At 36.8% G+C, this 27,810-nt stretch overlaps 1 protein-coding gene across 1 annotated transcript in view; it reads left to right on the top strand.

Moving 5' to 3' along the window:
- utrn (utrophin) overlaps positions 1-27,810 on the top strand; it is a 278,999-nt gene that overhangs the window by 212,313 nt on the left and 38,876 nt on the right. The window contains 2 exon segments of the mRNA XM_048177425.1: positions 3,204-3,370; positions 16,042-16,153. Of these exon segments, the coding sequence (XP_048033382.1) occupies positions 3,204-3,370; positions 16,042-16,153 (279 nt within the window).

Genomic DNA, 27,810 nt, shown 5'->3' with positions numbered 1-27,810 from the left:
TGTCAGTGCTGATGGATGGAATCACCCAAACAGTCAATTTCTGTTTCTCTTGTTGCTCATGGTGTCTGATGGGAAATTTAAGAGCGCAAAACATGTCAACAGGTCAGAGTTCAGAGCTCAGAGCTGTAGGTTATGACAGATCTCAACATCTCAGTGCAGACCTACAGACATTTATCATTTCAGAGGCGTGTGTGTGTGTGTGTGTGTGTGTGTGTGTGTGTGTGTGTGTGTGTGTGTGTGTGTGTGTGTGTGTGTGTGTGTGTGTGTGTAACATCTCTCTTCAGTGTGTTCCGCCACTGACATCACTGCCAAGTTTGTACGAATTCCTGCCAAAATCACTTAATCATTGTCTTATTTGATAATTTATTTGCCATTGACTTGTTTGTTTTGTAAATCTGAAATATGAGAATTTGTTTACCACAGAGTTCAAATAATTACAAGAATGTTCCAGGTTCAAAACAAGCTCCACGGGTCGCATCTGTGACATTCTGAAGAAATACCACAGAAAATAATTCCAGCTCTTTCCTCAGTTTGTAAAAACACACAGAAATCATGTTTGCAGTGGAATACACAACCAGGATAAACATTAAAATATGGGCTGTTTTAAAAGTATAGCCACAAAACCTAAATAATAAATATATTAAAGTGATAGTTCAACCGAAAATGAACATTTTGTCATCGTTCACTAACCCTCTTGTTGTTGAAAAACTGTATTATTTTCTTCTGCAGAACACACACAAAAAGATTGAGAAATGCCTCAAGGGGGTCGCACACCGGACGCGAAGCTCGGCGCCGCGCAGCGCCGCGCCACGTCTTTAAAATTTGAACCATTGTTTTCTATGAGAGTACGCACACCGGCGGCGACATTCGGCGCCTGTCCGCGGCGCCCAGCTATGACTCAGGAAGTTGTTCAAAATCCTGCCGCGCCACAGAGCGCCATTTCAAGGTTTTATATTAAATTTATATTATATTTCCCTCAAATCGTAATGTAATACTGATTTCACCCTGTGCTACAAGATACACTTTTTTACATTCTGATTCAACAGCTTGAGTAAGGTCTAAACATATTTGGGGAAAATGTATAATAAACGTAGCCCTTTCTAATATATTATTTTGTCTTTTGTGCCATTTTTCCAACACTAACCTCAGTGATGCGAAATAACAAAGCACAGGCAAATCATGCCTCTTTTTTCAGTTTCGACGTAAAAGTAGCAGTCGAGTTTTTTTGTTGTCCGTCAAATTTGATCTGTTTGAGGAGGACATAAAAAACAGGGCATTCAAAAACCTTCATAGTTACATTGGATAAATATATAATATAATGATTTATGTCTGTTGAAACTGCATAATTTAGAAGTTAATATTCTTTATACTGTGAAATCCACAAAATACGAAATATTAAATATATTATATATTATTATACATTAGTTATCATAACTAATAATGAACTCCTTATACAGCCTTTATTAATCTTTGTTTAAGTTAATTACAACATTTACAATACATTATTAAAATCAAAGTTGTATTTAACATTAGTTAATGCACTGAACTAACAGACAAAGAACAACTAACATTAAGTTAACAAAGCTTAATAAATACTGTAACAAATGTCAAGTTCATGTTATTAACCTAATACATTAACTATGATAACAAATGAAACTTTATTGTAAAGTGTTACCGAAATAACTTGTTTTGCTAACGTTTTTACTCGGACTAGCAGTTAAGTTAGTTAAATAATATTGCTACAATTAAATAGTTGCCTAGACAACCGATACAACAAAACAATAACAGACAAATGGATCTTCATAAGAACCTTCAAAAGTCAGTATTATTCAATACAAATAAAAAAATAAATAATAAATAAAGTAAGAACTATCGTGCAGCTCTTCTGTCAAAGCGATTCAAAATTGAGCTCGCGCGTATAGAATGTGCGCGTCCGGTGTGAAACCTGAGACGCGGCGTGGCGCTGCGCGGCGCGGCGCCGAGCTTTGCGTCCGGTGTGCGACCCCCTTCAGTGTTTTTCCCCTTCATTAAAGGATTAGTTCACTTTCAAATAAAATTTTCCTGATAATTTACTCACCCCAATATCATCCAAGATGTTCATGTCTTTCTTTCTTCAGTCGAAAAGAAATTAAAGTTTTTGATTAAAACATTCCAGGATTGTTCTCCTTATAGTGGACTTCAATGGCCTCCAGACGGTTGAAGGTCAAAATTGCAGTTTCAGTGCAGCTTCAAAGGGCTTTAAACGATACCAGACAAGGAATAAGGGTCTTATCTAGCGAAACGATTGGTCATTTTCTAAAATAAATATAAATGTATATGCTATATAAACACACATTATCGCCTTGCACGTGCTTCCGCTTTCCACATTCTTCAAAAAGCTTACGCTGTATGTCCTACGCCTTCCCTTTTCTACTTACGGAAAAAAAACAAAACTGCCGCGCGTTCGTAGGTTGAATAGGTGAAAAGTGACTAATCCTGTAAATAATGGAATTTTCATTTTGGGTGATTTATCCCTTTAATATGTTTTTAATCATTTATTACCCATGTCTGTGTTAAATTTTAACTTCATGACCATGTAAAGACAGTAAACCCTGTGACTTTGACATATGTGCAGTAGTACCAGAAAGAGTCTCTATTCATAATTATATCAGTAATTATGTCTCAGTAACCTGTAACAATATTCCCACCACTTAAATAGATGATTTAGAAGCTATAAAGCTCAAATAATATATCTATTTATATATTAAATATAACACAGCTCTTTAACAAATACACAAACAGCACATTACTGCTCAGAATGTCTTGCCTCATTGGCTTCCATTGTAATTACATTAGCGACACAAACTGAACTTGTATTGAACCTGGTTTATAGAGATGCTACTGACGGGCTGTATGACGTATGTTGTAATATTCTTTACAGTTAGCTAATTTTCCTATCATTGCACTGGTTAGAATCAGTCAGTACCTGCTGACATCACTGAACGCTCCTCTGTCTTGACTGGAATATTTATGAGTCAGTTATGTCTCTATAAAAGCAGCCATGCGATTGACAGTCATTTATGGTGGTCTGGTAGGAAATGTTCCAGGCATCTTCTCGATTTCAAGCTAGACTGCATTGTTTACGAGTTATTCTCTCATGCTGTTTATGGGCTTTCTTGAAATCCCTCCCTCATTGGCTGTTTGCGCTTGCTCTCTTTCCTCAGGTGACCAATAAGGTTGAGCTGGAGCCGAGGCAGTTTATTGATTGGATGAGGCTGGAGCCGCAGTCTATGGTTTGGCTTCCCGTCCTGCACAGAGTGGCGGCGGCAGAAACGGCCAAACACCAGGCCAAGTGCAATATCTGTAAAGAGTTCCCCATCGTGGGCTTCAGGTACACACACACACACACACACACACATTTATTTACCCTGAAGAGGGTTATTATGACATAATGACTGGAAAAGGAGGAAAAGAAGATTGCAGCAAATTGCACCAGTTCTTGCGTCAATGCGACAGATTTGTAGTTAGCAGTAGGGAATTCTCCCTCAGTTCGAGAGGTGTTGCACTAGATCAGGGGTGTCCGGTCCTGCTCCTGTAAAGTTCAGCTCCAGCCCCAATTAAACACACCTGAATCCAGCCAATCAAGCTCTTACTAGAAACTTCCAGGCAGGTGTGTTGAGGCAAGTTGGAGCTGAACTCTGCAGGCACAGTGACCCTCCAAGACCGAGTTTGGACACCCCTGCCCTAGACAAAGCGTGATATCAAGCAAGATCTGTGAGAGATTTAAGACACACACATATGGGTGCGCGCCGTGCCGTCTAGGAGCAGAAAGGTTAGATTCACTCCTGAGGCCCAGCATTCATCTAAATGTCAGCATCTGATAGCACTCTAAACAAGAGAGAGACTGATGAAAGGGTTTGTGGGAGAGAAATCTGCTATTCAGTCTTTTCTCTGATCAGCTCTGACACTTTTCAAAGTTCAGCTCTAAGCTAGGGCTGTCAATGTTAACGCATTAATAGTTGAATTCATTACATATAATGTCATTGAACAGGATGGGGTGATCCCAGTGTTTCAGCCATTTACCCCTCAATAATATGATGCATCTCAGAGGAATTCCTTGCATTGTGTACAAAATGTCACAAGATCAAATAATGTTCAACTGAGGTGTTAAATATAATAATAATAAAATTGTATTTCTTTATTTGTATGTTAGTAATAGTGGCCATATTTTAATTTGTAAGTTCACTCAAAAAATTGATAGTTTATCCTACATGCTTCATTCAATTTTTGTGAATTTTCTTCAGGGGTAGACTGTATAGCAAAGTCAGTGGTAATGCATGTTTAATGGCTAATTTAATTATTAATAAATTAATAATTTAATTAATAAAAATATATAATTTATTTATATTAATTATTTTGTATATTGTTTATAGAAATCTTGTTAGTTATAATATAGTAATAATTACATGTACTTAGTAATAAAGTATTTAAATTATAATTTAAAGTTATGCACATAGCAATCCCATATTTTTATGGTTTGTGGTGAAAAACAATTTATTTGAAATCATTCATCATTAAAAAAAAATATTATTCATTATATGTTAAAGTATTATACACTACTGGTCAAAAGTTTGGAAACATTACTATTTTTAATGTTTTTGAATGAAGTCTCTTATGCTCATTAAGGCTGCATTTATTTAATAATAAATACAGAAAAACAATAATATTGTGAAATAAAAGAATAAAAGTATTAATTTCTTAAAAACCCCAAACTTTTGAATGGTAGTGTTGTTACAAAAGATTTCTATTTTAAAGGTGCCATCGAACGTTTTTTTACAAGATGTAATATAAGTCTAAGGTGTCCCCTGAATGTGTCTGTGAAGTTGCAGCTCAAAATACCCCATAGATTTTTTTTTAATGAATTTTTTTAACTACCTATTTTGAGGCATAATTAGAAATGCGCCGATTCAGGCTGCGGCCCCTTTAAATTGCGCGCTCTCCGCCCCCTCCCGAGCTCTCGACTCTATCACTGCATAAACAAAGTTCACACAGCTAATATAACCCTCAAAATGGATCTTTACAAAGTGTTCGTCATGCAACATGTCTAATCGCGTGAGTACAGTGTTTATTTGGATGTTTACATTTGATTCTGAATGAGTTTGATAGTGCTCCGTGGCTAACGGCTAATGCTACACTGTTGGAGAGATTTATAAAGAATGAAGTTGTGTTTATGCATTATACAGACTGCAAGTGTTTAAAAATGAAAATAGCGATGACTCTCTTGTCTCCGTGAATACAGTAAGAAACGATGGTAACTTTAACCACATTTAACAGTACATTAGCAACATGCTAACGAAACATTTAGATAGACAATTTACAAATATCACAAAAAATATCATGTTATCATGGATCATGTCAGTTATTATTGCTCCATCTGCCATTTTTCGCTATTGTTCTTGCTTGCTTACCTAGTCTGATGATTCGGCTGTACACATCCAGACGTTAATACTACCTGCCCTTGTCTAATGCCTTTCATAATGTTGGGAACATGGGCTGGCATATGCAAATATTGGGGGCGTACACCCCGACTGTTACGTAACAGTCGGTGTTATGTTGAGATTCGCCTGTTCTTCGGAGGTCTTTTAAACAAATGAGATTTATATAAGAAGGAGGAAACAATGGAGTTTGAGACTCACTGTATGTCATTTCCATGTACTGAACTCTTGTTATTCAACTATGCCAAGGTAAATTAAATTTTCAATTTGATGGCACCTTTAAATAAATGCTGATATTTTTTAACTTTTTATTCATCAAAGAATCCTGAAAAAGTATCACAGGTTATAAAATAATATTAAGCAGCACAACTGTTTCCAACATTTATAATAAATCAGCATATTACAATGATTTCTGAAGGATCATGTGATACTGAATACTGGAGTAATGATGCTGAAAATTCAGCTTTGCATCACAGAAATAAATTATATTTTAAAGTATATTAAAATAGAAAACCATCATTTTAAATTGTAATAATATTTCACAATATCATTGTTTTTTCTGTATTTATTATGAAATAAATGCAGCCTTAATGAGCATAAGAGACTTCGTTCAAAAACATTAAAAATAGTAATGTTTCCAAACTTTTGACCGGTAGTGTATATTATATATTAGCAATTCAAATGCATAAATGATTAATGTATTAATTAATAGTTTAAATTATGGCTGGGAAGTGATCACTTGTTTTAATCTAATTACTTACATGATGTGGAGATTAATTAATCTAATTAATCTCAAATTTATCGTACATCAAATTTGGCAGAGAAATGATCCCCAAAAGATGATTAGTCATTAGTCATGAGAAGTCATTATTGTGTAAAGCATCAAATAGACATTAAAAAAGTAGATTCAGAAAGAAATCTTTTATTTGATTCAACAGAGAATTTATTACACAAACTTTTGGACCATGAGGTTGAGTAAATGATGACTGAATTTTAATTTTGGGGTGAACTACATCTTGATTTTTTTCTTTTTTTTTTTTTTTTTTTTTTTTTTTATCAATATGGAAACATGAAATTGACAGTAAACATATGGTCAATGATGTTTTATGAATCATTTTCTTAGAGAAGTTAATTTACTGAAGGTTACCAAGAATGCAAGGTTACTAAGTTTATTAAATTAATTCACAATATGTGCACATTTATTATTAATGTGGGGGGCGACGTGCCACACAGGCACAATAGCTCTGTATGACTAATGTATCACTTATTTAATTTTTCCTTTTTTATTAACAATATTTTTCCTTTTTTATTAACTATAGTCTATCATGAACTAAAGGCTATATAGGCGCTGAGAACCCACAGAAAAATTCGATATTCTCCATTCATTTTAACCAATAAAAAATGACTGCGGCTTTCAGATGCGATGTTCTTTTCATTTTTATAGTTCACTTGAGGCAGTTAATATGGCATTTTTTAACAACGCATGTTGAGTGCGCATCAATGTAATGTGCAGCAGGAATCTCTCCACAAAGAGCATGGGCACCAACCGGCAGAAACATTGGCACCGATTTCAAATATTTGCATGTGATTTGTCGTTTAAATCATGTCACTTCACCTATAATGCACGACAGGTGCTCCCACCGCAGCCAAAGTGTGAAAGCACGTCTGAATTTAGCAGTGAACGTTCAAATCTTACCTGTGTTGTTTTATCAAAAAACCTTGCATTTCAGTCTTTGTATGGTAGAATGTCAGTGAAGCTCAATATGTATGAAATTTTGGCTATAAGCAAAACACACCGTTGATGGTAATAATAGTAAAAGCCACCAGAAGACTGCAGTAAATAATTATAGCAATACAACATTTTTATTATGTTATTACATATTAATAATATATGTTTTCTTGTTTGCTTCTGAATTTATGGACCTGCATTAATATCAGCAATGTGCACATGTACAGCACCATAAATACATTCCCAGGCTCAGAGTTAATGAATCTGTGTGTGTGAGAGCACTACAGTGTGTGTGGTGAGGGATGTATCGGGTGTTAGTTCGTCATCACACGCCTCCATGGTGTATTTTAAACAGCCACTGTTTGCTCTTGTCACAATAGGTGGTGACCTTTTCAAATGTCATGCATACATACATGTATTACTGATAACGCTGCCATATTTAGAAACTTTCGCTAAGTCTCAGTGACAACCTCCTCCATCTCTCGAGGACTGACCGCATCAGAGCGGACCATCTTGTTTTCTGAGATGTTTCTTTGAGGCAGAGCTCGGTGAGATTCAGTCGGACGTTTGACAGAGGAGATACGGACTGTGTTTTGTCAGTGATGGATAGTAGAGAAGACTAAATAGAACGAGAGAGAAACGGAGAAAATAAAGTCTGAGTCAGTCAACCTGGATTTATTGAGACCTTTGAGAAAAACTTTGTGTTAATGGAGAAGAAATCCTTGGGCATAATTCTGTTAAACTGATGAATTCACTTACAAAGCCAGGCAAATGTCATTAATTGTTTAGCAGATTAGCAGTTGTTAATTGTTGAAGCAGTAATCCTCAAAAGGCTGTGTGATACAGTGATTTTGCCACGGTTAAGGGTTAAGCAGTCCATCACGGCTAAGCTGCACTCTTTCAAAGTCCCTTTAAGACAAGTCATTTCACTCGGCGGCCATCTTTGAAACGCCTCTCGGGCATCCTGGGCATCCATGCAGCTCCAATCTCTTTGAATGGGGAAACATCAAATTCTCCAAAGCTGTTTGCCAAGCTTTCGATTAAATTTCATATTTGAAATCACCAATGAATTCTGACAACAACTGTCTCATTTTTTTTTTTTCCAAACGCTCGAATCATGACAAAAAAAACTGTATTTTTTAGGCTGGATCAAGCTAACGCGCATGCGCAGACCTAAATGCGCGTCTCTTGTGCCTCATTTCGGAGGCGCGTGTTTGACTGTTTCTATAGAAACCAGTGCTTCTAACGGCTGCTGCAGTGACGCGATGGCTTTACCAGTTGCCGATTGGCTCTTATTTTGAAGGCGGGACTTATTCCGCCATATTGTGCGTTACACTTTCTCCCATTCAAAACAATACGAGTGACATGTCTTGTGTTATTCTATAGTCTTTGACTCTTTTAACGAATGGCTTTTTACAAGTCGGCGCTGTTGGGCGGAAAACCTTGTATGTCCAAAACCGCTACTTTTCAGGAAATGGGAAAAAACACTGTTGTCAAAGTTGATATTGTGGCTTTATATATGGTCAGACACTTGCATGTGTCATTATGTTTTTAGCATTTTACCAAAATCAAGCTCAAATGGAGGTTTTTGACTAGCAAATATCTGACGAGTGTGTTTTGTCCGTCATTAGAACGGTCGCATCTGAGACAGTAAGTGTATCGCATTACGTTTTCATCAACTTACAGGTTATAACGTTTACTGTAGCTTTTTCTGTCATTTGACCAAAAACTCATCTTATTAACACTCTGAGGTCTGAGGGTATCGCCGGCGATACCACCGCGTTTTTTTTCTTACCAGTGTGAAAGAGACTCAAAATACTCTGTCAATGTTGCACATACAATTAAGAGTTATACACCATTTTAATCTGTTGAATATCTTCTTTCATTTGTGTACACTGAGTAAAAACAAAATGCTGTGCTTTTTGTAAAATAAAGAAAACTAACATGATGCGTGATCTCTCCTCTCCCTCTGAACAAAGTCCAATCTGATAGTTCTCAGAAAATTGTAACTTATTGAATACGAATGACAAAAAAATAAACTTATGTCTAAAGAAACGTTGAAATGTCAGGTTTTAAATCGTGCAAGTCAAATCGAAAACAAACATTTTGTGTTTATGTAATCTGTATGAAAAGAGAGCCATGTCAGAAGTCAGTGATTCAGCTCATTATCTGCTAATGCGGCCACGCCCACGGAGCCAGCGCTATTCAGACGCAAATTCAGTCAATACATGCATACATCGTCTCAATCGTGTATTTATTGTCTTGAAAAGTGTTTATCTGGGTGTTAAAGCCATGGTTAGCAAACTCTAGAAGACATGCAGTTAGTTCCTGGTTCTTCTTCTTCTTTATATGGATTTGTGGCCTAAAGGTGTACAGAGCGCCCTCCGGCTGCAAGTATGAATTGTATCCAGCACTCATAGTGATGATATATAGAATAAATATAGAATAAATATTACTCCTCTGTATAGAAATTTGACATAAACATATAAGAATCCATCAATATTTCTCCAAATGTGCATGCTTTAAGCTAAAAGCCTATATGAAATGCCATAGAGGTAACATAATTGTTCAGACACTTTGCATCACAGAAATACATTATATTTTAAAGAATATAATAGAATACCATTATTTTAAATTGAGCTGAGACATGATTACAGAGGGTTTTTTCACACCCTACCTGACTCAAAGGCCTCATTAATATGCAAGTCATTTCAGGTCATTATTATTCGATTCTTTTGTCTTCTCAGGTGTAAATGGCCCATTATTCATGATCATTCACGCCTCCATGCATACTGTGTTTCTTGACAAAAAGTGACTTACAAAAACTAAATCAATATATTGTTTTATATGAAGGAGTAGGCAGCATAATTTTTACATAATTCTGAAGCAAAAACTCTAGTCTACAACCTCAAATACCCAGAAGTCTTGTGAACACAGTTTTAATATACTTTTTTTGGCCTTATTTCAGTGACTTAAGTTTTTTTGTTTTTTCAATAACCACGCATAAACGTTATTCCTTCAAAAACACAAACATGTACATACATGTTCCTCACATATTATTGTAGCCTAGTTTGTGTTGAATACAGTGTAATGACACTTGTGTCATTAATGTGTTTATGAACAAATGAAAAAAGCACAAATGTCAGGCCATGTCAAAACTTCTCCAGGCCCCAAATCAGCCTCAGACTCCAGAGGGTTAAAGATGAAGTTGCCATGTACAGGATATTTAAGACAGGACTGGCTATGACTAAATGATGAATGCTAGACACTCTTCTCTGCTCCTCAAATACATAAAACATTAGTCTTTATATATGTAGTGTTTCTTGAGTAAAGAAAACAATATACTTAGGGGCCGTTCACACAGAACGCGTCTTTGCGTCTAAAAACGCGAGACGCGGCGCTCGAGTGGTTTTTAAAAAAAGCGCAGCATAGAATGCGATGGTCTCAAGACACGCTTTTGAGACTTGAGGCAATAACGACAATAACGGAAATAATAGAAATAGGCAAATAGCAGAATTGACAGATACAAGTTTTGACATAGAAAAAAAGAAAATAAGATAATAATGAGCGCCTACTCTGCCATGTTGCAGTCATATAAAACAGTTGTCATGCCAACTTGCTACTGTAAACAGAAGCTCGCAACGCTTGTCCCGCCTCCAAGTTCTTCTGATTGGTCCACTGTTTTGGAACTGACATTGATGAGTGGCGCTGCGTGCAAAAGTTGAAATTATTTTAACTTGACACGGCGTCTTAAAAACGCGGCGCTCATGTGCGAGGCGCTGCAAAAGACGCGAGACGCGAGCATAACGGTCATGCACGTCCGTCAAGCGCGTGTTTACATAGAAAAACAATGGGAAAGTAGCGCATTGGAATAGAAAAACGCGTTCTGTGTGAACGGCCCCTTACTCATGCATTGCAAACAAGCAGAGATGTTCAAACTACGCGGCATTTCATTCACGATAATGGTGGGAGGAGTTGACTGATGAGGTTTGACTGACAGTTTGAGTGATCCAATGAAGTTATGAGGTTTAGCTACAAGCTCTTTTTAATATTTTTTATTGTTTAAAAGGGATTTATCTTGAGTACCTATAGAGTGGTATTGCATCCTTTAAATCTCCGAAGAGTCTTTAATTTTATCAGATTTATAAAAGACAGATACAGCTGTACTGAATCTTTCTGAAAATAGTAGAGCTCCTGGAGGCATGCCGTGGGTCGGAGTCACGAGCAATACATCATCGCATTATCCCTGAAACTTTTGATTCGCTATACGCAGAGCTGGGTAGTAACGGATTACATGTATCTGGATTACGTAATCAGATTCCAAAGATCAAGTACTTGTAATTAGAGTAAACTACTTTTTAAAATACATGTAATCAGACTACAGTTACTTTTTCTTGGATTACATGATTACATATTATTTACACATTATTTATTATTTATTTAAATTCACAATTCATTGATTCTCCATTTTTTTCATTTTTTTAACGTTTATATTTTTTTCATTATTATCCTGCCGCTTATTTACATTCGTGATTCTTTGAGTTTTTCCGGCAGTGAGGGGGAGGGGTGTTGAATCGTGCACAGAAATCAGCAACAATAAGAAAAGATGAAAAATGGAGGGGAACACAGCCTTTAACCGCTGGAAGTACAGACATAATTTCATTTTTAAAGAAAGACACGGGAAAAACGTCACTGTTCAGTGTAAGCTCCGCCTACAAGGATTAATTTGCTGTCCACGGCATCAGATTCAATTAAATTTTTCTTCATTGTTGTTATTATATTGATAATTGAATGTTATTAATTCAAGTGTTTTGAGATGAAATATTTGACCTAGCGATGATATTGCTGTGAGTAATGTTCTTTAGTATTCATTTTTTTTTATTTTTGTAATGTTGCTATTATTTGTTTTTTCTTTATTGTTTCTATGCACTTAAAACGTTTTGAGATAAATATTTGACCTAGAAATGTTTTTGCTGTGAATTTTTCAAAATTCATGTTTGCAGTATTGCTATTGTTTGATGTTTTTTCATTGATACTGTCATATGCACTTCTAGTGTTTTTGATGTAGCAGTGATGTTGAAGCAGACTATTTTGAAGTATTAACTGTCCATACATTGCACTTTAAAAATAATCTGTGGAGGCTCTTGTTGGTGAATAGAATATATATTTTCTTTGTATCTGTCAAAATAGTACAAGATTATCCTACAATATATGTGACATGGGTTAGCACAAAAGTAATCTAAATGTAATCCAAAAGTAGTCAGATTACGTTACCAAAAATGTGTAATCTAAGAGATTATATTACTTATTATAAATTTTGACATATAATTTGTAATCAGTAACTGATTACAATTCATAAGTAATCTACCCAGCTCTGACTATACATTTGTGTTGTTTATATGCACTTACGTACCGTTTGCGAACAAAACACAGACATTTGATGCAGTTTTACTTACTGCCTGCAGTTCCAACTCATGACCGGGATCTTATCGCTGTGACCGCTCCATCTTTCAGTTTCAAATGATCTGCAATCCAGTGTCAAACTGGGCCTTTTTTAATAAAACATTTATCATCGAAATGCCGGGAACAAACAAACACACTTACACAACTCTGTTGCTGCCCCGGATAAACAAACATAGACTGTATTTGACATAGAAATACTCTGCCATACGTCCAACTCGTTTTTTGAAATTTTGACAAAGTTTATCATATGAAAATGCAACTCTTTTTTTAAGTCAGAATACATGAAATTACATTAGAAATCCCCTTTAAATATTTGCAAAACCCACAAATAGATGTAAAAGGTCACCAATATTAATGATTTATGAAAGAGGTTTCTACCCAACACCATTGAAGTGCTTTAGTAAGTTGGCAGAATCATCAGTCGTGTTACAGCATGTGTGGGCGACCCAAGTTCAGTCCGGCTTGGGTCATTTCCCAATATCACCCCTCTCTTCCCTGTCTTATAAATGAATAAGTCCAGAGTAATCCTAGTCCCATTTCTGATTTTGAGAGTTCTGTTTATATGAACCCTAAACTTGAACCCTAAACTTGAACCCTAAACAAAGCTTCAGCAAAAGAGATTATTTTATTTAAATTGAGAAAATAATCTGATTTTAGTGGTTCCATGCTTTTTTTCTTGTTGATTGAATTATTTCAGTTCAATTGGATTGATTGAGGTGTTTACATAGCCTGGATGCCAGCCGAACTTAACCACGCCCACAACATTTTTAGGTCGGGAAGTTCGGTCTCGACTCGATCCATAGAGGAGTAATTATGCCCGAACAGAAACTGTTCGGACCAATCATATTTGTCAGGGCGATGATTGACAGATTATCACCAGAAACATAATCAGCCACGTCATCAAAGAGCGCTTGGGTTGAATTAGTTTACAACAATGATGGCTGTTGTTGAAGAACTGAGATGTGTAGATTCCGCCATCGCGTCCGTTATAGAAGATATCGACAGCGCATTAATTGGCAAGTACTCCGTGTATACTTAAATTCTTTTTACAACCCCGGCAAAGATTGTTTACGCTCATCTTCTACTAGTTCCAGCATGTGTGCAGTTGAGTTCTATTGACAACTATGCGTCGCTCAACATACATCACTTACTCTGTAGCTCTGATTGGTTGTAGGTCTATCCAATTGAGGTCTTTCCTGGATCGGATGAAATACGCCCCTATAATCAAAGCCCAATGGAGCAGTATCAGACTCATATTCTGACTAGAATTGAGTATGACCTCGTCAGGCTAGTGTTTACATTCATTTTTTTTTTTTTATTGCGTCCACACAAGCACGGTTTTAAAAAAAATATCCGTCCACATGAAAACGCAAAAACACACTATGAAGCGCTATCAAAAGCCATGTTATGGTTCAGTAGGCTAAGAACATTGTCATTTTATTAAAGGTGCCCTAGAATTAAAAATTGAATTTATCTTGGCATAGTTAAATAACAAGAGTTCAGTACATGGAAATGACATACAGTGAGTCTCAAACACCATTGTTTCCTCCTTCTTATATAAATCTCATTTGTTTAAAAGACCTCCGATGAACAGGCGAATCTCAACATAACACCGACTGTTACGTAACAGTCGGGGTGTACGCCCCCAATATTTGCATATGCCAGCTCATGTTCAAGCATTAGACAAGGGCAGGACGTCTGGATGTGCACAGATGAATCATCAGACTAGGTGAGCAAGCAAGGACAATAGCAAAAAATGGCAGATGGAGCAATAATAACTGACATGATCCATGATATCATGATATTTTTAGTGATATTTGTAAATTGTCTTTCTAAATGTTTCGTTAGCATGTTGCTAATGTACTGTTAAATGAGGTTAAAGTTACCATCGTTTCTTACTGTATTCACGGAGACAAGAGCCGTCATTATTTTCATTATTAAACACTTGCAGTCTGTATAATTCATAAACACAACTTCATTCTTTATAAATCTCTCCAACAGTGTAGCATTAGCCGTTAGCCACGGAGCATATAGGCTCAAACTCATTCAGAATCAAATGTAAACATCCAAATAAATACAATACTCACATAATCCGACGCATGCATGCAGCATGCATGACGAACACTTTGTAAAGATCCATTTTGAGGGTTATATTAGCTGTGTGAACTTTGTTTATGCTGTTAAAGGCAAGCGCGAGCTCCGTGGGCGGGGAGGGTGAGCATTTAAAGGGGCCGCAGCCTAAATCAGGCTCATATTTAATGATGCACCAAAATAGGCAGTTAAAAAAATTAATTAAAAAAAATCTATGGGGTTATTTTGAGCTGAAACTTCAGACACATTCAGGGGACACCTTAGACTTATATTACATCTTTTAAAAAGACGTTCTACGGCACCTTTAAGCATTTTATTACAATTATTAATAATTCCATAAACAAACAAAATGGCAGCAACAGCAAAGATTCTCCTGCCAAGTAATGCCTGCTTATAGTTACTAAGCAACAAAGATTGAAGAGATTACTTGATTTTTTTTTTTTTTCCTATTATTAATATTATTAGTAGTAATAGCATTTTATAAGTATTATTTTTTTGTACCTGAGAACACCTTCTTATCTGCAGTACACTCACTGTAACATGCATGCTCTCATGGCATTCAAACTTCATTAAATTGTATTTTAGATCAGTTTTATATATTTTTTTTCTTACCCACGGCTCACAGAAACTAATATAAAAGCTCTTGACGAATATACGAAAGGCATAATATTTAGTGTTTCTCAGCCAGGGCCTCAGTGTGAATGCTGTGCTCTCAGATGGGCCATCTCAGAGAGAAGAGGAGCCGTTTCAGAAAGTGCAGCAGCTTTTTACTGTCATATCATTTATGCAGCAGCGCGGGGGAAATATTACACAGCAGAGGAATTAAATTCTATTGAATTTGCATTTCCTGGAGAGACCAGAAGGAACCAAAAACAAACACCACACACAGTGCTGTCCTCCTCCACATCCAATTTACATTTATATGAAGAAAATCTGTTTAATAAAAATACTTTTAAACTGTGTGTTAATGATGTTACCGAATCAAGCGTGACGTGACTGGAGTTAATGAACATTCTCCAGAAGACTGTGAATTTCAGACAAATTCAATAAGGAGTGGATTATAGTTTGATGAAACACAATATCAGGCTGTTTTGGAATTAAGGATTTTAAAGGAATAATCTAAAAATGAAAATTTCTCCCTATTATTCCTCATGTCACTCCGAACCTCTATTTTTCTTGTATTTTTTTTTCTTTAAAACAGAAATAAGTGTTCACGCTGCTTTTCCATCCAGTGAAAGCTTGTTATCATACTAATAGTCAAGTGTTTTCTTTCCCTCTCTGCAGATATCGCAGTTTGAAGCACTTCAACTATGACGTTTGCCAGAGTTGTTTCTTCTCTGGTCGCACGGCAAAGGGTCATAAACTGAACTACCCCATGGTGGAGTACTGTACACCGGTAAGTGAGTCACGTCTGAACGTCTGCCCCTCTCCTGCAGTCTTTCTCTACACATCAAATTAAGGCATGTGTAATGAAGCTCGCAAATTGGAGCTCATAAAAGAGAAATTTTGCATGAATGGACATTAGAGTGGGCATTCAGTAGTGCTAGAGCTACGGCTCTGTTCCAAAACCCACTGAAAATGAAAATGAAATCTGACCTCGTAAATAACTTGAAACGCCCCACATACCCAGCTACCAGTGAACCTTCTCAGAACTTTAGCTAATGTTCTGGCAAGGTTTTCTCAAAAGCTGTGAACAAACGTTCTTACAGTAATGTTAAAGGTGCAATATGTAAGAATTTTACAGTAAAATATCCAAAAACCACTAGGCCATTTTCTTCACCTGAGTACTGACAATATCCCAAATGTTTGCAACGATTTGTAAATCGTTCGAAAATTGCAATTTTAACCAAGGCACCGGGACGTGTGAGCAGTCGCCTGTCAATGGCGTCATACCCGCGTTACCCTCGTTTTCCGGTTTTATTTTGTAGAAACCATGGAAACACCAAAGACGCTTTAATATTTACATGTTTTAATAGACAAGGGAACAACTGTTTTGATATATTTATAGACAGAAAAGCTAATTATTGTTATATAGCTCAACACGTTTAGTCTTATTGTATAAATTAATTTTCTTGATTTTTGGCGAGTACCATGTGAAGTAGCTAACATAGCATAATCAGATGCAGCTTTATTTTTAGTAACAGTAGAGCATTTTTTCTATCATACAATACGTTTTAAAATTAATTCCATGCCATTTATCAACACAAGCCGAAAATCGATCTAGTTTATTGCAGTGTGCAGTGTCTCACAGCAGCCACCGAGCGAACGCACAGAGTAACGTTATAACATAATTTTCAACACTCTCAAATGTATCTAATATGATAAACAGAGCTGCGTTACCTCATACTCATGACCGGAAAAGCGGAAGCGGCGCCGGCGACTGTGTCATATAAAAAGTTCCGCTGCTCGTGAGGCGTGTGTTGCGCAATCGCTCCAGCGGCCTCGTTCAGCTCCCACAACACTCTGCTTCATACTACAGTAACGTTAATAATCACATCCATGAACATGATTTCTTTCTGAGTCCTATCCCAATTCTTTCCACCGGCTGTGAGGTGAAGACCACATGTCCCAAGATTCCGTGCTCAAACTTGGCGTCATCAAGCTACGCCTTTGTTTTGAATAGGTCTCTAGCGACCTCTAGCGGACAGAAAATATTACATATTGCACCTTTAATAGAACATTTATTCATAGTTATCTGGTTTTTAATAATGTTCTCAAAACGTTAGGGAAAAAAACATTTATACATTGTTCATTGTTTTTTTTTTTTGTTTTTTTTCTGAAATGTTTTAGTTGGACATTCGTCTAACGTTTTTTAAACATTACTGACTACTTATTTCTAAACGTTCAGAGAAAGTAACGTTTCCATCATGTTTCAAAATTGAACGTTTCTTTAATGTTTTTGCTAACGTTCACATTAACAAGAAAAATGTTTTTAAACCATTTTCTCATTCTGAGAATGTTCATAAATTACTTTTCCATAGCTTAATCAAAAGCTTTTAGATCATATTTTTATTAGCTGGGTAGGCAGCAAGAGTAAAGCACATGCAAGATTCGAGGGTTAGGGTTTGCTGTTAGCATGTTGCTAAGCTAACAACACAGTGCTCTAATGAGCATAAAAAGCACAACTCCTACAAATATATTAAGTAAAAGGTAAATTTTTAAGCAAGTAAAGGAAACATGCAATGCTGCTGTAGAATCTTAGCTCTTGTAGGAGGCATAATCCTGCTAAATGCCTTTTGGAACAGCCGTAGCATCAGAAGTTTAGTTTTTATTCCAGCTAGGACTATAAAGTGTGTGGCTTGGTGAACAGGAGCTCATGGTACAAGAGTAGGTTAGTTTCTCCTCCACCGCTGCAGGCGAGATGGAGAGTTGTTAAAACTCAGAGGGCCTTGATCTATTAGCGTCACTGGCAAGGATTTCCTACCACCTCCACAACAGAAGCAAAATGTGCAACCTGAAATTTAATGCGTTTCATTTAAAAGTTCAGTTTCAGAGTGTGAAATTGAAAAGATGTCACTGTCATTGATCAGCATGACAAAAGGTAAACACATTTATTTTTGCTCTCTTCGACTTCTCTTCTGCAAATTCAGACAAATTAGACTGAATAATGATGCAACTTAAACGATTTAACTTTACACACTGGCACTTGAGTGAAGAAATGTTGCCTTTTTCATTAGTCATAAAGATGGCTGACTGGAGGGCTGTGCATTGGCCATCTAGTAGATGGTTTTTCTCTGGCTCAAGTTGTTTTTGTGTGGTGTAGTTAAGTGGTTAAACAATAGTTTGTAGGTTCAAACCCCACAAAGGACCCTGAACACAAGTCAACTAAATCACCCAAAAACATTCTAAACCTGTTATTCCATAGAAAACTAAAGGAGACATTTTGAAGAATGTTCAGGCTGCTCTTTCCCATTCAAAGAAAGAATTTAATGAGCAGAAGTTGTTAAAGTCTTGATGAAACTTAGACTTAGACTTAGAAAACTTTAATGTACAGACATATTGACACATAATCCACAACACAAACATTATCCACATACACAATATCAAAACAAAATAAAAAATAAAAACTACTTCACATATGTTCTCCAGTCATACCCCTCCCTATACCTTATTTAATTGGGTTATTGCCATGGGAATGAATGAGTTTTTTGCTCGGTTAGTTCTAACCTTAGGGTATCTATATCTACGACCAGAAGGGAGACGCTTGAACTCCACTGAAAGTGGATGGGTTGTATCCATGCAAACCTTGTCTGCCTTCTGTACCAATCTCGTCAGATATAGTTGGTACAGGTCTACCTGTTGTTTACCAATGATTCTTCCACAGGTTTTAACAATCTTCCCCAATTTGTTCCTGTGGGCGATTTTTGAATGTCCATACCAGCATACAATACAGTAAGAGAGAATACTCTCAATAAAAGACTAAAATAATTAAGTTTTCTAAGAAAATATAAACGTTGTTGACCCTTTTTAAAAACGGCATCAGCACACTGATCCCAGGAAACTGAAGCAGTGACTGATCTTTTCTTTCTTATTGTGACATACACCGATCAGGCATAACATTATGAGCATTGACAGGTGAAGTGAATAACACTGATGATCTCTTCATCACGACACCTGTTAGTGGGTGGGATATATTAGGCAGCAAGTGAACATTTTGGGTCCCACTTTATATTAAGTGGCCTTAACTACTATGTACTTACATTTAAATTAATGATTTGATACAATGCACTTATTGTGTACATACATGTTTTTACATTGTACTTATATTTGAAAAACACCTGCATGTAATTACATCTGTAATTAATTTCTGTAATTACATTTATAATTACACTGTTGACCCATCCCTTACACCTTACCCCTACCCTTAAACCAACCCATACCACCAAAGCTTTCCCTAACCTTACCCGTATCCCAATTCAATAGCAGAAAAAGTGTTTTGCAATTCAATATGAACCCAATAAGTACATTGTACTTATTTTTTTGAAGTAAGTACATAGTAGTTAAGGCCACTTAATATAAAGTGGGACCACATTTTGTCCTCAAAGTAGATGTGTTAGAAGCAGGAAAAATGGGCAAGCGTAAGGATTTCAGCGAGTTTGACAAGGGACAAATTGTGATGGGGTAGAGCATCTCCAAAACTGCAGCTCTTGTGGGGTGTTCCCGGTCTGCAGTGGTCAGTATCTATCAAAAGTGGTCCAAAGAAGGAACAGTGGTGAACCGGTGACAGGGTCATGGGCGGGCAAGGCTCATTGATACACATGGAGTGAAGGCTGGCCCGTGTGGTCTGATCCAACAGATGAGCTACTATAGCTCAAATTGCTCAAGAAGTTAATGCTGGTTCTGATAGAAAGGTGTCAGAATACACAGTGCATCACAGTTTGTTGCGTATGGGGCTGCATAGCCGCAGACCAGTCAGGGTGCCCATGCTGACCCCTGTCCACCGAAAGCGCCAACAGTGGACATGTGAGCATCAGAACTGGACCTCGGAGCAATGGAAGAAGGTGGCCTGGACTGATGAATCACATTTTCTTTTACATCACGTTGATGGCCGGGTGTGTGTGCGTCACTTACCTGGGGAACACATGGCACCAGGATGCATTATGGGAAGAAGGCAATCCGGCAGAGGCAGCGTGATGCTTTGGGCAATGTTCTGCTGGGAAACCTTGGGTCCTGCCATCCATGTGGATGTTACTTTGACACGTACCACCTACCTAAGCATTGTTGCAGACCATGTACATCCTTTCATGGAAACGTTATTCCCTGGTGGCTGTGGTCCTCTTTCAGCAGGATAATGTGCCCTGACCACAAAGCAAAAATGGTACAACAACGAGTTTGAGTTTGAGGTGTTGACTTGGCCTCCAAATTCCCCCGATCTCAATCCAATCAAGCATCTGTGGGATGTGCTGAACAAACAAGTCCTTTTCAGAAGGAGGGGCTTCATAGAGACAGGAACTAAACAGAGGTGGAAAAGGAGGAGCTGCAACAATTGAGAAAATGGGGAACATAAGGTGTTTTTTTTTTTTATATATATTCAAGCATGAAAACCTATTCTCATTAGCATATGCATCTATTTTAATTTCAGCTCTCTAGTAATAGCCGTTGTGTTATCTAGGTAATCTGAATGTCCCTTGTTCAATCCATGCCAGCAGTGTGACACCACTGTGACCTTGAGCAAAGCTCTTTAACCCCGGGTTACTGCAAGTGGATCGTTCTCGTGATAAGTTTATGGCGCTGTTCTATGAAGCATCACATAAACGTTCCAACTGGCCCAAGAATATCGATCATGAGTGTCATATTACTTTCATAAGACAGTTCTATAAAGTAGTAGTTAATATCGAGTGACATTTCCAAACCAATATGGCCAGCCTATTTTATTTTTGCTTCACCAACAAAAATGGTTTACAATGTTGTGATCTATAGAATTGTAATTCTAGGTAAGAGAAGTGATGCAGTGAAACATTTCAGAGCTCAGACAACGAGACTCATCCTATTAAATTACTGGGCCAGAACTAACTGTTATGTAATAAGATCGTGTTGACAGCGCTGAGCTAGAAACTGCTTTCTGGAGACCACCAGCTGCTATTACTAGCAAGTGACTGATTTATTGTTTTTTGTTTGGATATAAACTCTTGTTTCTCCTCCATCATCTCTGTCCAGTCTTTCGTTGTCTTTTTGTTTTTGGTTGGCTTTCAGTAATCCTGAATTCATCACTCCTGTCAGACCTCTATCACACACACACCAGCAGTTGTGAAATGTCCAGATACTTCATCTTGACAGGAAGAGAATGCCTTTCATTTCCTTTCAAACCGGCATATCCCAGAAACACCCCACTCCACAAACACACATACACATACCTATAAAACACATTTACTTGCGATTCAACAGCAAATATTGTCATCAGCATTCAGAGAGCGGAAGATCAATATTGAACAGAATATGCTTTTTGTTGCCCTCGGTTGGGCTGTTACACCGTTATTGCTTTTTCATTGTGGTGATATTGCTTTTTGTTGTTGTGATATGGTTTTTATTAGTTGTGAGGTACAAAGAGTTTCTTTATCCCCGTGTCAGTCTAAATGAGTAATGTGTTGTGTTCAACTCGCGCTTTCAGCAGGAACTTTAGCCAAAGTCCTTTTTAAAAGGAAAACTTCGCCTAAACATGAAAACACCATTTACTCATGTTGTCATATTTGTCTGATAATTTTTCCTCCATCGAAAAAAAAACTCTATGCAAATTCATACAAGAATTTTTTTTACAAAAGATTCTTCTTGTTTTAACCAAATAAGGCAGTTCAAAGCATATAGTTTTGGTGTATCAAAACTAAATAAGTCATTATTTAATGAAAATCTCAAAGCCTACTTGCAATTCTACATATTACTTTGTGCTTTGCATTCTTTTTTATGAGAAACAAAAAACAAAGCTGCTATCATTGGTGTGTTTTTGTGTGATCCACCAAGTGTACATATGCAAATGTGCAAAAGAGATATGTTATCTAGCTACCTAGTTTGTTCCTCACAAAAAGGATTAAAAAAAAAAAAATGTTCAGATTGGTCCAGCTCATTTTCATGCATGTTCTGTCTTAAGAAAAACTAAATAAAAATGTATTTATAAGGCAATTTTTCCATTGTAATTAAATGATGAGATTTCCTTGTTTTCAGCAGATCTGGAGTTTATGGGTTCTGTTGGTCTTGAGTTTAGCAAACCAAACTGTTGGAGACAGAATCCTTCTGTGATACATGGGCTGTCACATCCTTGTTTTTGCGGTTGGTCTTCCAGTCTGCAAGAGAAATAGGATTTGGTTTGTGAATATGTGCAGATAAAGGAGACACAGACAGAGAAATCCAGGATTGAAACACCTCGGCTCAGTAGACAAATGGAGGATGAGATGCACACAGATGGATCAGTGTCGGATCTGTGAAGACGTGTGTGCTGTGAGAGTGCCAGTGTGTGAGAGAAAATAGTACAGTAGTGATGGGCTAATGAGCTCTATGTGCTCTCTTTATACTGCATTTCACTCAAACTGACCCAAAACGTGTGTGTGTGTGTGTGTGTGTGTGTGTGTGTGTGTGTGTGTGTGTGTGTGTGTGTGTGTGTGTGTGTGTGTGTACACTCTTACAAATAAAGGTTGTTTATTGGCTTTATGGTTCCATGAAGATCCTTTAACATCCATGGAACCTTTCCATTCCACAAAAGATTCTTTATAAGGTTCTTTTTTAGATTTTTAAAATGTTCTTCACACCAAGACAAAAATGGTTCTTCTATGGCATCACTGCGAAAAACCAAGCTTTATTCTTGAGAGTGTATACTTGTGTAACCCTGCCTCACACCTCTGCTGTTAATTTTATGGCCTTCTAAATATAAAATAGTGGAAAGTTGTGTTTTCAGGTCAGAGATATATAGAGAAGCTGCAGTCCGCGATTCCCATTTGTTAGCAAAAGCAATGATGCAAGTGTGTGTTTGTGTCACCTAATTAGAGAGAACCTGAGTTGTACCTTCTGGATGGTTTCCAGGGCTTTGCTGTGGTTGCAAGGGTTTTTGGATGGTTTGTGTTTTGCACAGACAAAAGACCCACTGCCAAGTCTTTATGATATTCTGTGTGGCTTGGGAGGGACATTTCTATGACATCCCTCAGTCAATGTGAGTCGTTTCATTACATGCCTGTTAGGGGAAAAGAGGGAATTTCATTCATAGAAAACCTGAACATGAACTGATGCGGCTCAAAAATATTTCTTGCCTTATGTACAAGAGGTTGTACAAATATAGTTTGACTAACATCTTTTAAAATAATTTAAAATGCCATCTGTTTGTCAGTAGATGTACACTACTGTTCAAAGGTTTGATTGTTTTGAAAGAAATTAATACTTTTATTCAGCAAGGATGCTTTAAATTAATCCAAAGTGACAGTAAAGACATTTACATTGTTTAAAAAAAAAATCCATTTCAAAAAGCCATTCAGTGGAACTGAAAGCTGAAAGAAATGAGCATCAAATCGTCATATTAGAATGATTTCTGAAGGGTCGTGTGACACTGAAAACTGGAGTAATGATGCTGAAAATTCAGATTTGATCACAGGAATAAATTACACGTTTACTATATATTCACATAGAAAACAGCTGTTTTAATTTGTTTCACCATATTACACAATGTATGTTTTATACACACCCCAAACTGTTGAACAGTAGTTTATATGAATACAGTGCACACCATAAATGAGTACACCCCCTCTGTACAAATACAAAAGATGTATTTTCTTCATGATCACTTATACAATTCATGGAAAGATGGCAAAACTACAATGTATTAAACATATACATAATAAAAACTGAGAAATATATGTCATTAATAGCCATAAAATAAGTAAATTAGCCAATTTTGTTTAAATTAAGGATTGCAGAAATGAGTACACCCTAGATTTAATTCAACAAATGTATAGTATTCTAGTACTTAGTATGCCCTCCATAATTTTGAATATACTGCTCTGACCCTTCTTAGCGAGTGTACAAGTTCATGACAAAGTTTCACATCTGTCCTGTTTAACTCCTGGATGATGAGCTCCTTAAACGCCCTGATCTTTAATGGGGAGTGTTGCTCAACTCGTCTCTACAGAATCCCCCACAGGCGCTCAAGAGTGTTAAGATTGAGTGCAATACATGTCCACAGAAGGTTTTTTACCTTGGGAGAATGCATATCCTCATTGTCATGTTGAAGAAATTCCCAACAATGCAGGGAATGAGGAAAGGGTAACATCTTCTGTTTCAAGTTTGTGTATTAAATTACACAGTGGTGTGGGAAATTCATGACAGCATTGATAAAGTACAACTGCCTCACACCTTCAGCACTCATACATCCCTATATAACAGCTTTACTACCACTGAACTTTACTGTGGGAACCAGGCACTTCTCATTGTACTCCTCCTCTAGCAACACTGTAAAAACATTTTGGATGCTGTTAGATCCAAAATGATTGATTTGATCTCATGAGACCAGAGTATTGATTCCCAGAATCTATATTTTGTTAAATATGGGCTTTGGAAATGGCTAACTGACTTTATTGTGCTTTGGCTACAGTAGGTAGTTCCAGTGAGAACAACAACCATGCATGTCATTTCTGCAGGCTTCATCTTACTCTGTGAGATAAACAGTCACTCTTTTCATAGCTTTTGCTGGCTCTGAGACACTCGCTTTGTATTTCTCCTGCTCTTTGTCTAGCAAAAAAATCCCTCATCACTAAATGAAAGCTTAAAATGTAGGCCTGATTATTTCAGGGGCCTTGTCACAAGTCCATTGTTTTTGAATTTCTGTGTTACTTTTGCTATATTTTCACACTTAAAACAATGATTTGGTAATCCTCTTGCACCACTGTCCTCTTTTGTGCTAAGAAATAAGTCTCCTGACAGTTCTCTCCCAAGTGGTTCCATTGTTGTCAGCATTAAATCTGAGAATGATTCAGTGGGCTATACTGTATAACACTTTTAATTGTCAAGAAATTACTTCTCTTTAAATGTTATGGTTCAACATACTTACCTTTTGATCAAACATTGCCTTAAACTTACGCCAAAAATTTTTTATTTCGTTTTATTTAGTAACATTTAGGAGGGTGTACTCATTTTTGCTACACAACATTTTATCACCTTGAAAAGAAAATCTTACTTTCCTGAATAATTTTGACATGCTTCTTTGGTAATTGATTAAGCAGACTTGCTTGAAACATTATATCTCTAAAGAACCCTAACATGTCTTCTAAGTAATTGAGTAATTGCTGACTTTCAGAAGTTTCAGAGGGGGTGTACTCATTTATGCTGTGCACTGTAACTGGTAGATTTTGTTTGATTTTATTTTGTAACTGCACTGTAACTGTTTAGCTGAGAAGAATACTTACTGTAATGAACTTAAAAGTTTTAATGTTTTTGTAGCAAATTAGCTCAAAGGGGAAATACATATAATTATAACAGGTTAAAATATTTAGATCAGCTTTCAGAATTAGCTTTACAGCAGAATTAACGTTACAGTTGACTGATCTGTCAATACAATCTTCTGTCAACTCTAAGAAAATAATTATCCTGGCCAAGAAGAATAACTTCCTTACTGTATACTAACAGTACAGAAGCATGTAGAAAGATCAAAGTGACTGATTCGTGAGCTGAAAACACAGACACAGTCAATCGTGAATATAAAGGTTTTAATAAACAGAACGATGGGGAACATACAACTAAACCTAAGCAAAACACATACATACAGAATTACATCTAAATGTGTGTATAGCACAGAGAGCCTGGATGAGTTTGTTAGAGTGAGCTGGGATCTTTCGGCCGAGTTCTGCCAGAGATCGGATGGTCCACGGGGAATTGATAAAGGTTTCTTGCGCGTTCTGTCTTTTCAGTGTGGCAGAGTAGTTTAATTCCAATTAAACTTTTATCTGACTCCATTTTTATTATGAACTCAAATTTAGTTTAGAATGCCAATTGATTATTGGTCATTTGTATAACAGTTTAGCTACACATTTGATTATTCTATTTAACTCTTTACTCTTATTGTACTCGTTCATTCGGATTCCTATAACACTTTGAGTCTCGCACCGGCGGGGTATACAATCTCATACTCACAACCTCATCAGTTTTGGTCATTAGACAGAGGCGATGACTAATATTCTAGAGGCCGTACCCACTTTGCACATTCTAAAAATATATTATTTATTCCCCATAGATCTGAACACGCTGAATTGAAGTAAGACTATATCTAACTAGAGGTCATGACCATTACCATAGAAACAAGCTGACTAATTTAACTTCCTCTAATGGTAACTTAATATAATCATGACGTGATTTCCCCCGTACACTTAGTTAGAATAATCTTGAGGCTCACCCTATTCAGATTGGTCTAACAACACTTTGTTGCTCTAAACAGAAAATGTATCATGCCAATTACGTAATCAATTCAAAGATAATCAATACAAAACAAAACATCAAATGATCAGAAATAAAGAGTAAAAGATGAATACCTGACATCAGAAAGATACATAATGCTGAGTGTCTGAAGGACACAAAGCATTACTGGCCGACCTTGCTACATACTCGCGCCTTGAGCCTCCTGCAACATTTCTTTAAATACTTAGACCAAGCTAGAAATCTCTTTCAAATGGAAACGTGCTAACAATGGGAATTTGCATTACTCCAGACCTGAGTAGTTTACAGCTTTTGAGGACAGAAGGTAATTTGCATGAAAGACCAATTGGTAGATGATCTGCCCTCCACAGAAAGCAAAATATCTCTAAACTCTTCAAACCTTTATTACCTTTTGGTACTTCTGTAGGAAGGAGACCTTTGTACCAGTCGCTCTAAGACATTTCAAATGATACCAAACATGTATAGCATTGTGTGATAATTGTTCACATTTAAACCATATAGATTTTGGGTAAATTTCAGGTCATTTCAACATGCGAGATGTGAGAGGTGGGTGAAGAGAAAGAGATGTAATTTGGGACAATACTGAGATGATCAACTCGGTGCGATTTTGTCTCGGATGGGGATACTAATTTGCAAGAGAGAGTTCAAATTTTAATTTACTTTGTTTTCTCAGAGAGTAGCCCTCTCTTGGTCCAGACAGTCCAGTATCAGTTTTACAGGATGAGTCTCGGTTTCAAAGAAACAGGTGTCTGTCCCAAAGTTGATAAGCATTAATGTGTTTGGGTCGAGGTCTTTCAAGCCTCTACCTCTCACACCCATTTCTGGTGAACTAACCAGTGCTGAGGTGTGAATTTTGAGCGGGAGAATGTTCCTGCGTCTCACTCAACAACTTATTTGCATGTTTATGGTGGTCTGTGGGGTTTGTACAATATCAAATCAAAGTGACATAACTAAAGAGTTGTAACCAAGCTAGCGTAGAAACATACATACAACACAGGAATACTCTGCATACATATAGTGAAACCGCTAAATAGGCCCTACCAATGCTACACAGCAGTTTAATACCAGGGGTTCAAACCACTAGTGACCCTCAGCATTTATTGTGTTAAAGTTTCTTTGAACAATTGTTAATAAAGTAAATTCACTTCCACA

This window comes from Megalobrama amblycephala, linkage group LG24 (genome assembly GCF_018812025.1).
Source record: "Megalobrama amblycephala isolate DHTTF-2021 linkage group LG24, ASM1881202v1, whole genome shotgun sequence".
NCBI lineage: Eukaryota > Metazoa > Chordata > Actinopteri > Cypriniformes > Xenocyprididae > Megalobrama > Megalobrama amblycephala.
The sequence above is the reverse complement of the archived record's forward strand: the minus strand, read 5'-3'. Positions and strand labels throughout refer to the sequence as shown.